This window comes from Canariomyces notabilis (assembly GCF_033297395.1).
Source record: "Canariomyces notabilis strain CBS 508.74 unplaced genomic scaffold N656scaffold_1, whole genome shotgun sequence".
NCBI classification, from domain to species: Eukaryota; Fungi; Ascomycota; class Sordariomycetes; order Sordariales; family Chaetomiaceae; genus Canariomyces; species Canariomyces notabilis.
In genome coordinates, this window is record NW_027041823.1 from 2,527,135 (window position 1) to 2,538,933 (window position 11,799).

Genomic DNA, 11,799 nt, shown 5'->3' on the forward strand with positions numbered 1-11,799 from the left:
ACCCCAAGGATCAATCTGCTTCACGAAGAGCAACATGACTGACCTGGTTGTGCTTACTACTAATCATTTTGAGATTTGACTAATCCCGCTTCCTCAATGATACTCTCACCTGCTCTCCTACACGCCTGAGTTTGACCGACGTGCCTGGCGGGCTTCATTGCAGTTTAACCCTATCTTCGTCGCGTCGACCCATTACGACCTTGGAAAGATCTGTCTCTGGTAGAAGCAATGCTCGGTCCCCATTCGGTTTTAGCCTTCAAATGACTCCTTCTAGAAAGCCTGCTGGGCATGAACTGTGGAGCTGCCACTGGAGGCGTTGATGACCCTCCATGTCCACAAGCCCCTCACATTCATTAGCTCTGATATGGACTCACAGACGACTGCCCTGCTTTGCCAGGCTACCAACCCCCCGCTTTCGAATGCTTACTCTACGGACACTGATACTCAGAATTCCATTTCAACAATATGGGTGGCGGTCTGCGACAGCGTAATAGGTTGCGTTGTCCGCCTCCATGTTGAGTTCTCTACGGTCTAGTTGGTCGGCGGATGGGCGAACAGTGCAGCGCTGTAACATGAGCAAGTAAGGGCATAGAGGGACAGGCGCAATAGACTGCATGAGCTTGAAGGGATGAGATACAGCCCTGTGATGCTTGGTATAAGCGAGAGAATATTTCTGGAGCCGCGTACCGGTAATTCCTTTACCGCATCAAGATGTTCCCCTTCGAGATGACTGGTACTCCCTAGCATCCGGCTATCAGAAAGTTGCCCTTAAAGCCCAACTCAGCTCTTCTTATAACCCGGCGAAAATATACGGCAATCATGGTTATGTACGGATACTGTGCATTCCATACAGCAGTCGTTCCTCTCGCGTAATCTACCCACTCATTGCGGGGTCACTGATCCACGGGACTGGGTCCAGAAGCGAGTGGGTGTGCTAAGGAAGCTGGGACCGGACGTTATTTGCAACCAACTTTTGCCTGCTTCACATGCAGTGTATGTAAAAGATTGCAGTGTATTATAACGCTGATTATAACAGTCTATGCCCTTACCCAATCCATCGGGTAATTGAACTTTGCTGCGTCATATCGAAGATCTCCAAGAGTATTCAATGGTGTTGCGCTTGATTGGCAAGGCTTCCCGGTGTATGGCCGGCAGGTGCTCCCGGAGCCAGACGGCATCCGTGACCCCACAGTTCCCGCGCCTCGACCTCGCCAAGACCTGTGACGGCCGAATTGGGATCCACCAGGACGGTGTTATGCAGACTTTTTCACAACCACCATGGGAAGGTTTTCATCACCCGCAGGAATCTAGCCCTCCGCGCTAACCTCGTCCGCCCACCTACTTCTGGGTTCGAAATCGCGCTCAATATTTCCTCTTTCTTGCCCTTCTTCTCCCCTTCCTCCTCGTCTCTTCCTCGTTCTGCTCACTGAAAGTGTCACGTTAGCGCTCAACGCTTCAGCTTGAGCACCTGCACTAACGCAGACCGAAACCTTGGTGCCGTCAACCCCACCTATGCACCTCTCCAGATCGGCGTTCCTTGACTCTCTCTACTCGCCAGCACTGAGGTTTATGTGCTGGCCCAGGCGGCAATAGCTGAACAGCAAGCGACTTGAAGTCTTTGCGCTTGCTGAAGGGGACGTAAGAAAGACTTACCTGCGGCGTTTCTTGATACCACTATACGTATTTCGGTATCCCTCTCTCGGAGCCGGTTTTGTGATCGCAAGTGTTGCGTCTATCTAAACCGCTATTGACACTGCTCGGCCGCGCTCCGATTCGAGAAACTTTCCCATAAGGGTTGTCGCGCGGATTTTTCGAGTCAACATGGCCGCGACAAACAACCCCACCCTGACCGCTGAGCCGGTCCTGTCCAAGGTCGACAGCGAAGGCGGCGGCTACGGAACGACAGGCGCCATCAACACCACCGCTGTCGGTACCGGCGAGACCCGCACCTCGCTGTCCTCCGATGCCGAAGCCGCTGCGGTAGCGGCCGGCCTCCAGCAGCTCGAGGCTCGCAACACACACTGGTATTCGTACCTGCTGACCGCCGACTTTTGGCTGGTCATCGCCGTCGGCCAGATCCTCGCGCTCTGCATCACGGGAACCAACACCTTCACGAGCTTCCTGTCAAGCGTAGGGACCGTCATCCCCGCTTTCCAGACCCTCTTCAACTACGCTCTCCTCACTCTGGTCTGGCTTCCCATCACACTGTACCACTACGGCTGGCGCAAGTGGCTGGGCATTGTGTGGCGCGACGCCTGGAAGTACTTCATCCTCAGCTTCCTGGACGTCGAGGGGAACTACTTCACCGTGCTGGCGTACTACTACACGAACATCCTCTCGGCCCAGCTCATCAACTTCTGGGCCATTGTCTGCGTCGTCATCCTGTCGTTTACGCTCCTCCGCGTGCGGTACCGTCTGGTGCAGATCACGGGCATCCTCATTTGCTGCGGCGGCATGGGCCTGCTGCTTGCCAGCGACCACATTACGGGTTCCAACGGTGGTACTGGGCGGGATATGCTCAAGGGGGACCTGTTTGCCCTGCTCGGCGCGACGCTGTACGGGATCAGCAACGTGTTTGAGGAGTGGTTCGTCAGCAAGCGGCCGGTGTACGAGGTGCTTTCGTTTCTGGGCATCTTTGGCGTGTGCATCAACGGCGTTCAGGCCGCGATATTCGACCGGCACTCGTTCGAGGGTGCCACTTGGAACGGCGACGTGGCTGGCTGGTTGGTCGGCTACACGCTGTGCCTGAGCATCTTTTACTCGTTTGCCCCCTTGATCTTGCGCATGGGCAGCGCCGCCATCTTTGATGTCAACTTGCTGACGGCGAACTTTTGGGGTGTCATTATTGGGACTCGGGTTTTTGGGCTTACGGTCCACTGGATGTACCCCATTGCCTTTGTCCTCATTTTATGCGGGTTGATTGTCTACTTCTTGTCTGGCAGCATCCTTGGCGATTCCAAGAAACCGTGGCTGGGGGAGAACCAGAGGCATGGTGTCACTGGTATTGGGACGGCCAAGCTGAGGGCGCTGCATGAGGCGAGGAAGAAGGGCTTGGTTGTTGGAAACGCTGGGGGGGTGGCCCATCAGGCTTAGGGTGATGGCGGTGGGAGCAGGAGTGGGAGTGATGGGTACTGAGTCGTGTTCGCGGCTATTGTTGTGCATGGTTGGAAAGTTGGAAGTCGATTTCAAATATGACAAGACTTTTGGATGGTTTGATAATGTCAAAAGTGTCTCGGAAGCAATGTATCTCGGGCTTTGTTCACAAGAAGCCGATCAGGGGTGTCCTGCGAATATTCAACTTGGGTTAGGGTCTAATTACCGGGTCAGCTCATTCAACCCCTTGTTCTTGAGCCGCTCTTAGTCAGACATCTGTATGCAGTCATCTTAAGATGACCCTCCCCCTTCGTCCAGCCCCTCACCACGCAGCGGGCTTTGCTTTGCCCTTGACTTGCTCCTGCACATGTACAGCTCCTTTCCTCCAGTCCCCTACTGGTCATACCACAGACCGACAGCGAGAATGGCGTCAGCCCAGGGCCAGCCTTCAACCCCTTACTTGGGCTATGGAAGTAATATGTGGAAGGAGCAAATGGCTCTCCGATGTCCCGCGTCCCCTTTCATGGGCGTCGGCCGTTTTCGCGGCTACAAATGGTTCATCAACGCTCGTGGATACGCCAACATTGTCCCGGTTACTGTGACTCCTGACCCCAAGCCCGGGTCGGAGACCAGAGGCACGGCGGCGACTGATGGCAGCACGAAGGACAACGGCGGCAGCAATACCAGCACCAGAACTAGTAACGACGACTATGCGAACCAAGTCTGGGGCCTCGTATACAACCTTTCCCCCGAGGACGAGGCCCAGCTCGACATCAACGAGGGCGTGCCCTACGCCTACGAGAAGCGCATGCTCGAGGCTGAGTTCTGGCCTGCTGTTGGTCATAAGTCTAGTACTAGGCTCTGGGCCAGGAGGACTCGGAGCAAATGTCAGAAGAAGACGCTGCTGCCCGTGCTGGTGTACATTGACTTCCAGCGGGCCGACGACCACAACCACGACCACGAAGGACAGCAGCACCTCCCAGGGGACGAGTACGTGTATCGGATGAATAGGGGGATCAAGGACGCGCTAAGGGAGGGGGTTCCAGGGGGATATGTCGAGAAAGTGCTGAGGCGGGACATACCCCCGCGCGAGAACGAGGAGGAGGACGAGGTGGAGGTGGAGGTGGATGACATGGAGACAAAGGGGGCTTGGAACTTGAAGCAGGTGAGGGGCCGGGCGGGCAGGTTGTTGAGGAGGGTGAAAGTGGTGCTGCTGAGAGCGGTGAGCTGCGGTAGTACTACCAGAAGGGGATGTGGGTGTATGGCCTGGGGCTGTGGGAGAGAACCTGAACGGGCACAACGGGACGGGGATTCAAGTTGGTAAGTAGATTGGGTTGGGTGGTTAGAGGATCTGAGCGTGTATCTAGACGAGACGATAGAGATAGGTATTGATGTCCAGGGACGAGGGGGGCAATTGTTAAGCTGTTCCGGGCATGTGTGTTAAATCCCTTGAATAAGGTAGGTAGTAAGTGCAGGGTACGACGGCTAGGATCCAGATTAAGGAGAATGGAGAGTGAACTGCAACGGCACCTACCTTACCTAAAATTGTTCATGACAAATAGACAGCAGTAAGCAGTTCAAGGGAGTTGAGCTTGCCCACTATCAGGATCAAGTTATGACAGTCACAATATTGTTCAAGGTGTGCATTCGTAAGGTAGCCTTCAGATTTCCGTACCCTACAAGTCAAAACACTCTGCCACCGAGTTTGGAAGTAACCGACTCATCGTGTGTCTTCCTTGATGTTTCTACCAACGTTTGTTTTTGGAATGATAAGCATAGCAGAGTATGTGTTAAAACACTTCTTTAAGAAAGGAGATAGAGCAAATGAGAGGAAGAGAAGAACATAGTAGAAAATAAGAAAGCAAAAAGGTATGCCTCATCTAAGAATCGAACCTTGAAGCAAAAAAGGGGGTATGAGCCTAGACTACACTCCGGGACAGTACCATTCGTCGACCGGAGGCTATCCAGGTATTTTCTCAACCCTGCGCTGGAACCGCTACACCACAACGTCGTTGAAAAGTGTAGTGGTTCCTGTTGAAGACCTGCTCACTTGGACTAACCTATATACCTCCCGCCACCAACTTTTTAGCCACTTCTTTGGTCAGTTTCTCTTGTTGACAACCACAATGGCAGCAATCACAGCATACTTTTGCTCTCGATGTCCCTTTTTCAGCTCCAAGTAAGCATTCTTAAAACCACTCTTCTAGCTATCAGAACTTCACGTTACAGAGCCCGTCGGACCCATCATGATAATATTCCAAGTCAAAAAAAGGCGACGCTCGCAAACTCAGAGACCAATACTACAAGTAATGCCTTGGGCATCCCCCAGCAACAGTACAGGCCGGAATGGAGTGATGATCACTGGCTCCACGATGCCATGAGAACTGTGGCATGTGAGATCAGGCCTGGAGCCCGAATTGGAACCAAAAACCGGATGAGAACCAGTCTGGATGGAGTCTTTGCCCTTGAAGTATTGATTTCGCACCGTCTCGAGATGAATGTTTTCATAGCTCACACAAATCGGCAGTGGATTCGTCTGAACCGAAGTAGAACGCATACAGGACAGTGTGGTTAGGTGGGAGTCTCAAATAAAGCTCACAGCATAACACGGGACCATTTCTGCCTTTGGATGGTGTTTAATGTTTATCAGGACTCGGAATGCAAGGGCTCACCTTTCTTTCACTTGTTTGCCTGTCGTACCTAGGTGTCTCAGGGCGGAACAATTGAATCTGGGATTGAACACCGGTCTGTTTGCACAACATTGCGCTGGGTGCAGAATTTCTTTGTGAACAATCATGTATTTAATTCTGTCAATATTGAGGCTTTGAGCTGGGCTGGTTTCGATGTTAGTACCTGCCCATCAAAGCCCCAACACCAGCCTGGCGAGGAAAGCATCGATGCGGTCCTCCACAGGCTACAACAGCCCAAGGGGGAAATCCACTGTTCGAGTTAGAATCGCCTTCAGTCAAATGACCTGGCTTAACACACGGAGACTGCGATTTCGCTGCTAAGAGTACTTTCACCTACCGGGGCGTACTACGAGGGACCGGCGGTCTCGGAAGCCTCATCCTTCTCATCTGATCCCGGTTTCCATCCTGTGCGACTTCCCGATCTTTCCCCTAACGCATTTACTTCTGCAGGACGGGTGGCTGCAACCCACTGGCATCTGACTTGCCGCCTGTCAACCAGCATTTACAACCCACTGGTGTGCCTCTGGCAGTCATTGCTGTGCGGTCGGTTGTCATTCTCCACCTGTCATCAGCCTTCCAGACAACGACCATAATCCACATGGTCGAATCAGATGGACATTGTGTAAGTATAAGCTTCTCCTTCCCGAGACATTCGCAAATCATTGTACCTGGATTTCCCTTTCAGCGTGCCGACACTCGAATTTTCGTACCAAACCTTTGACCAACATCCGCTGCCGCGAAAACTGGCCTCGAACTTCCCTTCATTAGCTAGAATCGCTTGCTCGGATACTGGAGCCGTTGACTGACATAGCTAAAATACCTACAAAACAGTCAGCCTAATCAGAAGTGGTGCTAAACATGGCATCACCCGCTCGGCTTGCCGAGCCTGGATCACGGCCGGTGTCAATCTTACGGTCATCGGCTTTCCCGACATCTCCCTCGCACCAGGACGCCTCCAGCACTTCAAGTAGAGACCGGTACTATGCCGAGAACTCTCAGAATCCGCTTCCTGAGATTGCTACTGCCGAAGTCTCCCAGAACCCGCCTCCCCAGTCCATCGCTATTGACGAATCCAATCAAGAATCCGCGCCCACCACCTTTCCGTTTCGTGAGACCGAGCATAAAGAAGCCGATGCAATGGAGGACGATTCTGACGGCCCATGGTACCAACAGATCTATGACAGGATCTCCAGAACCGGCTGGCTTATCATTGTCCTTTCTGGTCTTGGTATCATGGCTGTTATCTTGGGAATTCTAGGAGGAAAGGGCATCCTCTCCGGGTCTGGGTACGTTGCGAGTCCAAAAGCAGTCAGGAAGTCGACCGCTGACCTCTTCCTAGGAGCTCTAGTGCAGATAGACCTAGTTCTGCAAGCCCTACAACCGAGTTTTCATCACCTAGCACCTCAACAACAAGCTCTGCTAGTCCATCTTCCACGGTAAGAGTTCCCAGTTACTGTATTGTCTTTCTCTCGCAACTTCTACCTCTGTCCACCACAACCGTCGCCCTCTCCGCCCCTTCCCCACTCCTTTCACTATCCTCTCAACCGCTTCTGCAACGAATCACATGCAGCCACCCCTTAGACACCCGAATCAGCCGAATAATAAGCTCACAGACTTCCCAGGCAATAATACGAGCGGACTGCAAAAACGAATCCAACTTCATAGCAGACGCTACCTGGATCGGCACGGAATCGGGGCCGTACGCGAACGAGTTCGTTCAAGCCAAGTCGGCGGTGGCCTGCTGTGACGCCTGCGCCGACTCGCCCGGCTGCGCGGGGTGGCTATACGTTGCCTCGTCCATGTTTACTCCGTGCACCAAGATCGTCGTCAGCTCCAGCCCCGGCGGGGAAAAGGACAACATGTGTCCAAACGGCCACACGCCTGGGACAATCTTCGTGGTGGAGAAGGGGAAAGATGATAAAGGAATCGCTGGGCTGGGACCGTGCAGCGGCAGGGCACTTGTCAAACCCAAGTAGCGTTGAGTTGGTAACGTCCAGGGTGACATGTCCGCGGGGCTTCCGGTCCGACAACCTGGTGGTCGATAGAGCATAAGAGGCGCATTCTAAGACTGGCTTAATCCTCAAGATTCCAAGCGTTTGCTTCTGACCCCATGGCAGGAAACCGTATCTTACGGGATATGTGGGATTGTTCTAGAAGTGGTGTCTTTACAGGCGGCTCAACATGGATTGTGGGAGACATTGTTCACTAGATACCCCTTCATTTGATACACTCGTCACGTTGCGGTGACAATGGCATTCTCTGCTCTGCGCTTTGCTCACAAAGATAAATGTACAAGTACAAGCCCTTCCCAGAAAACCCTGTCTATGCACCTTCAAACCAATACCAAGCACCTGCCTCGCAAGACTCCGGCCCGTTTAGGTGTCGGCGCGAAAGAAAACGGGCAAGCGAGGCGAAATGCGCAGAAGTTGCATCTCCTCGGCTTGTGCCATTCCGTCCTTGCTGAAAACATGGCAATGACCACCTCTACGCATCCTTGCTCCTGAAGTAGAACTCTATCATCAGAGACGGAGCAGCTTGGCGGCGTACTGCTCAATGAGCCCCTCAGTCGGGAAGCTCATCTCCTCGAGCTTCTGGGCGTACGGGGTAGGGACATCGGCACCAGTGACACGCTGGGCGGGGGCGTCGAGGTAGTCGAAAGCGTACTCCATGGTGAGGGCCAGGATCTCAGCGCCGACGCCAAAGGCGGGGAACCCAGACTCGACGGCCATCAGGCGGTGCGTCTTCTTGACCGACTTGACGATCGCCTCAACGTCGAGCGGCTTGATGCTGCGGAGGTTGATGACCTCGCACTCGACGCCGTACTTCTTCTTGAGCGCCTCGGCGGCCACGAGGGTCTGGCCAACGCAGCGCGACAGCGTCACCATGGTCAGGTCCTTGCCGGCGCGCTCAATCTTGGCCTTGCCAAAGGGGATCACAAAGTCGTCCTTTTGCGCCGCCTCGGACATGGGGAACGACTGGCCGTACATGAGCTCGTTCTCGAGCACCACGACCGGGTTCGGGTCCCGGATGGCCGCCTTGAGCAGGCCCTTGGCGTCCTCGGCGGACCAGGGCGAGACTACCTTGAGCCCCGGCACGCTGCCGTACCAGGCCGAATAGTCTTGCGAGTGCTGCGCGGCGACGCCGGCGGCGAAGCCGTTGGGGCCGCGGAAGGTGATGTTGCAGGGCTGGATGCCGCCCGACATGTAGAGCGTCTTGGCGGCCGAGTTGACGATCTGGTCGATGGCCTGCATGGCGAAGTTGAAGGTCATGAACTCGCACTGATGGGGGCAAGCTTCGCGTTAGCGTGTTCCTGCGGAAGCAACTAACTAGCTGGCATGGTGTGAGATGCAATGCAAAGGGATCTACCGACCACCGGGTGCAGGCCGCTCAGCGCGGCTCCAACCGCCAGACCGCAGAATCCGCTCTCCGTGATCGGTGTGTCGATGACGCGCTTGTCGCCGAAACGGTCTAGTAGGCCCTTGGTGACCTTGTATGCGCCGTTGTACTGGGCAACCTCCTCGCCCATGATGAAGACTTTGGGGTTGGCCTCGAGCTCCTCGGCGAGCGCCTCGTTCAGGGCCTCGCGGACTGTGTACTCCTTGACGCCAGACGCATCGGCATACGTCCGTTTTTGTACGCTAGGGACAGCAGCGGCTTTGTGGAAGAGAGGAGCCCTCGCGGAAGGGCGCACGGCCGATGGCCGTGCTGTCGCCGCAAGGCGGACCGCCGTCCGGAGACCGCGCATTATCTCTGATTAGCTAAGGGGTGAAAGGAAGAACGGGAAAGAAACAGTGTAACGGGGGCGGAACAAAGTCAATTGATGAAGCCCGGTTTCAGACCACGGAGAAAGGCGGGCAATGAAGCCGGCACGCTGCAAATGGTGGTGATGCGGAAGGCCGAAGAGCTGACAGCGCCGGAGGGAATTTTTCTTCGCAACGATTGAAGGCTTTGGGCGGTTCCGGACTTGACGTTGAACCCCCAACGATAAATCCGCGCTAGTGCCAGAGCGGCTTAGTGCGCCACTAATCCCTGTCATTGCTTGTTGCTCAAGGTGGTCCGGCCGCTTGGCTCCTGCCTTTCATTCCGAATCTCTCAAGATTCCACACTTACGGCAACTACGAAGTATCAACCTCTACTAATCACAAGTGTTCTTTGTTTGGGTAAGTGAAGAATGGAAGCTGCCACTGCATAGACTTTCCTGTACTTATTGTGGTTCGGCTGGGCATCTGGAACTTGAACCTTTGGCCACTTCAACCACACAAAATCCACCGATATCCTTCCACCGCTTTTCAGTAACTGAGTCTGTCTGCTTGCATGTGAGAAATAGGACCTGGGTATACAAATCATCTCCCCCTTCCTACTTTTACCCCCTACGGGCAGAATGTGGCATAGCGGTAGTAGTAGCCAGTACTCCTCCCGAACTGGACGGAGATCCCCTGTTCGATTCACCGACCGATTTCGCATATACGCCCAATTCGCAGCTACCAGATACATCGCCATGAAAGAGAAAATGCCACCCAGGGTCAATGATCATGCTAGGACGATGGCTTTCACTTAGATGTACGATGGGTCGACAATCCCGGACTCTGGAAGGGCACCGACGAGGATGTCGCAAAGACTGATCTCTTAAACCAGCGCGCACGTGGATAGCAAACGGCAAGAAACATCTGGGAGAAGGATGATGTGAAGGAGCGTCCAGGCTGCTCTCCCAGTCCCCTTAGGGAAGGGGTTGCGAATGTGGACTTGACTCCCGAGACCACCACGCCCGGGTTCGTGCGGCTCCCCGTCTGCAGCGCTGAGCGCGAGGTCATTCCATTGAGATTGGTGGAGGATCAGGGATATAATTCCTGATCTCGGCGACCGAAACAGGCGGGCAACCGCTGGTTTCCGCATGAGTACGAGAATAGAGGGGAAACAGGATCACTAGCAGGACTAGCCGGTCTGCAGGGCCGACGTCGACCTTGCTAGGGACGAGGTTTCCGTGGACATGGTGGACCCGGGCTGGTAGGACATCAACATCTACTGCCTGGACCCGGATTCGTTCCGTGCTGCTGGCGACGTGCGCCGCCCAATGATGAGGACGACGAAAAAAAAAAAAAACAGAGGACCTGGGCGGCCGTTTGAGAGGCTGTTCGATGAGCATGAGCTCCGGGACAAGAACAATCATCTCAAGCTCCAGAACCAGTTCCTAACGAGAACTGGATGCCTGCCAGCAGGATTTCGAGACGGCCGTCGAAGGCAAGATGCGCGCTAGAGCTGAGAGATAGAGACGAGAAACTCTACGAATTCCTCGTCAACGCCCCGCCTACAGCGCTAAGCGCTCGTTCTGATTGCGTAGTGTAGTATGTGAACGACACTCTCTTACTTTACGGACGCCCATGTTTCGATTCTTCGTCGTAAACTCGAAACCTTTCTTGAGAGCTGAGCACCCTGCGTCCCCAGCACACTTAAATTTTGACAGACATTCGTTCCCGAGCGCTGCTCCCATCTTCAACGCCACCAGCACGAACTCCTCGCATCTCGAGCAGTGCATGCATGGTATCGCGTGCCGCTGAGCCAGAGCTCGATGAGAAAGGGAATGCCGATCTCCGGGCCTGAACCCCGGGTTTTATGCCTCGACCCTAACACTCTTTCCCGGCTGGCGGCGCCGTCAGACCCGGGTGAGTCCTCGGCCGTACTGCCAGTTCCATCTCGACGTCGCCATCCTTCTGAGCGCGAAGTGAACGCGGTGTTGACAGCGTGAGGTTGTCCGACGACGGGCCGCTTGGCAGAAAAGCCAGAGCGCAGACGGGTGTTGCCAGCCCACAGTTGCCGAGCCTAGGCGCAAGGTGTGTGTGCTGGGTTCGGCCGGTCTGGCAGGCTGCACCAGGGTCTGGGATACACTTGACGTGGCTTTCTGTATGAAGACGCCGGACGTAGGGGAGGTACCTAGAATGGCGACTTTTCTGGTAGCAATCCAAGTTCCTCGTCGTCGCTCTCCCCCTCGTCGTCGCTCTCCCCCTCGTCGTCGCTCTCC

At 54.6% G+C, this 11,799-nt stretch overlaps 5 protein-coding genes across 5 annotated transcripts in view; 4 read left to right on the forward strand and 1 right to left on the reverse strand.

The window, feature by feature from the left end:
• Positions 1-1,821: 1,821 nt before the first annotated feature.
• N656DRAFT_699487 (DUF914-domain-containing protein) lies at positions 1,822-3,093 on the forward strand (the record flags this gene model as incomplete). Its single annotated transcript, XM_064810790.1, has 1 exon — positions 1,822-3,093. The coding sequence occupies one exon, from the start codon at positions 1,822-1,824 to the stop codon at positions 3,091-3,093; it is 1,272 nt and encodes a 423-aa protein (XP_064675365.1).
• A 451-nt stretch (positions 3,094-3,544) lies between these two features.
• On the forward strand, positions 3,545-4,204 carry N656DRAFT_682221 (uncharacterized protein; the record flags this gene model as incomplete). The annotated part of the gene is made up of 2 exons (XM_064810573.1): positions 3,545-3,714; positions 3,781-4,204. Coding segments are annotated over 2 exons (594 nt in total), but the record flags the coding sequence as incomplete, so codon positions are not given.
• Positions 4,205-6,400: 2,196 nt separating this feature from the next.
• Positions 6,401-8,049, forward strand: N656DRAFT_774020 (uncharacterized protein). The gene is made up of 3 exons (XM_064814178.1): positions 6,401-7,069; positions 7,123-7,219; positions 7,406-8,049. Exons 1-3 carry the CDS (start codon positions 6,642-6,644, stop codon positions 7,757-7,759), a joined length of 879 nt encoding a protein of 292 aa, XP_064675367.1. The 5' UTR covers positions 6,401-6,641; the 3' UTR covers positions 7,760-8,049.
• On the reverse strand, positions 7,918-9,721 carry N656DRAFT_774021 (thiamine diphosphate-binding protein). The gene is made up of 2 exons (XM_064814179.1): positions 9,154-9,721; positions 7,918-9,061 (listed from the first exon to the last, which is right to left on the reverse strand). The coding sequence occupies exons 1-2, from the start codon at positions 9,526-9,528 to the stop codon at positions 8,303-8,305; spliced, it is 1,134 nt and encodes a 377-aa protein (XP_064675368.1). The 5' UTR covers positions 9,529-9,721; the 3' UTR covers positions 7,918-8,302.
• Positions 9,722-11,055: 1,334 nt separating this feature from the next.
• N656DRAFT_774022 (uncharacterized protein) overlaps positions 11,056-11,799 on the forward strand; it is a 797-nt gene continuing 53 nt past the window's right edge. Inside the window, exons 1-2 of the mRNA XM_064814180.1 lie at positions 11,056-11,125; positions 11,226-11,789. Of these exons, the coding sequence (XP_064675369.1) occupies positions 11,362-11,526 (165 nt within the window). The 5' untranslated portion in view covers positions 11,056-11,125; positions 11,226-11,361 and the 3' untranslated portion in view covers positions 11,527-11,789. The remainder of the gene's footprint in view (positions 11,126-11,225; positions 11,790-11,799) is intronic.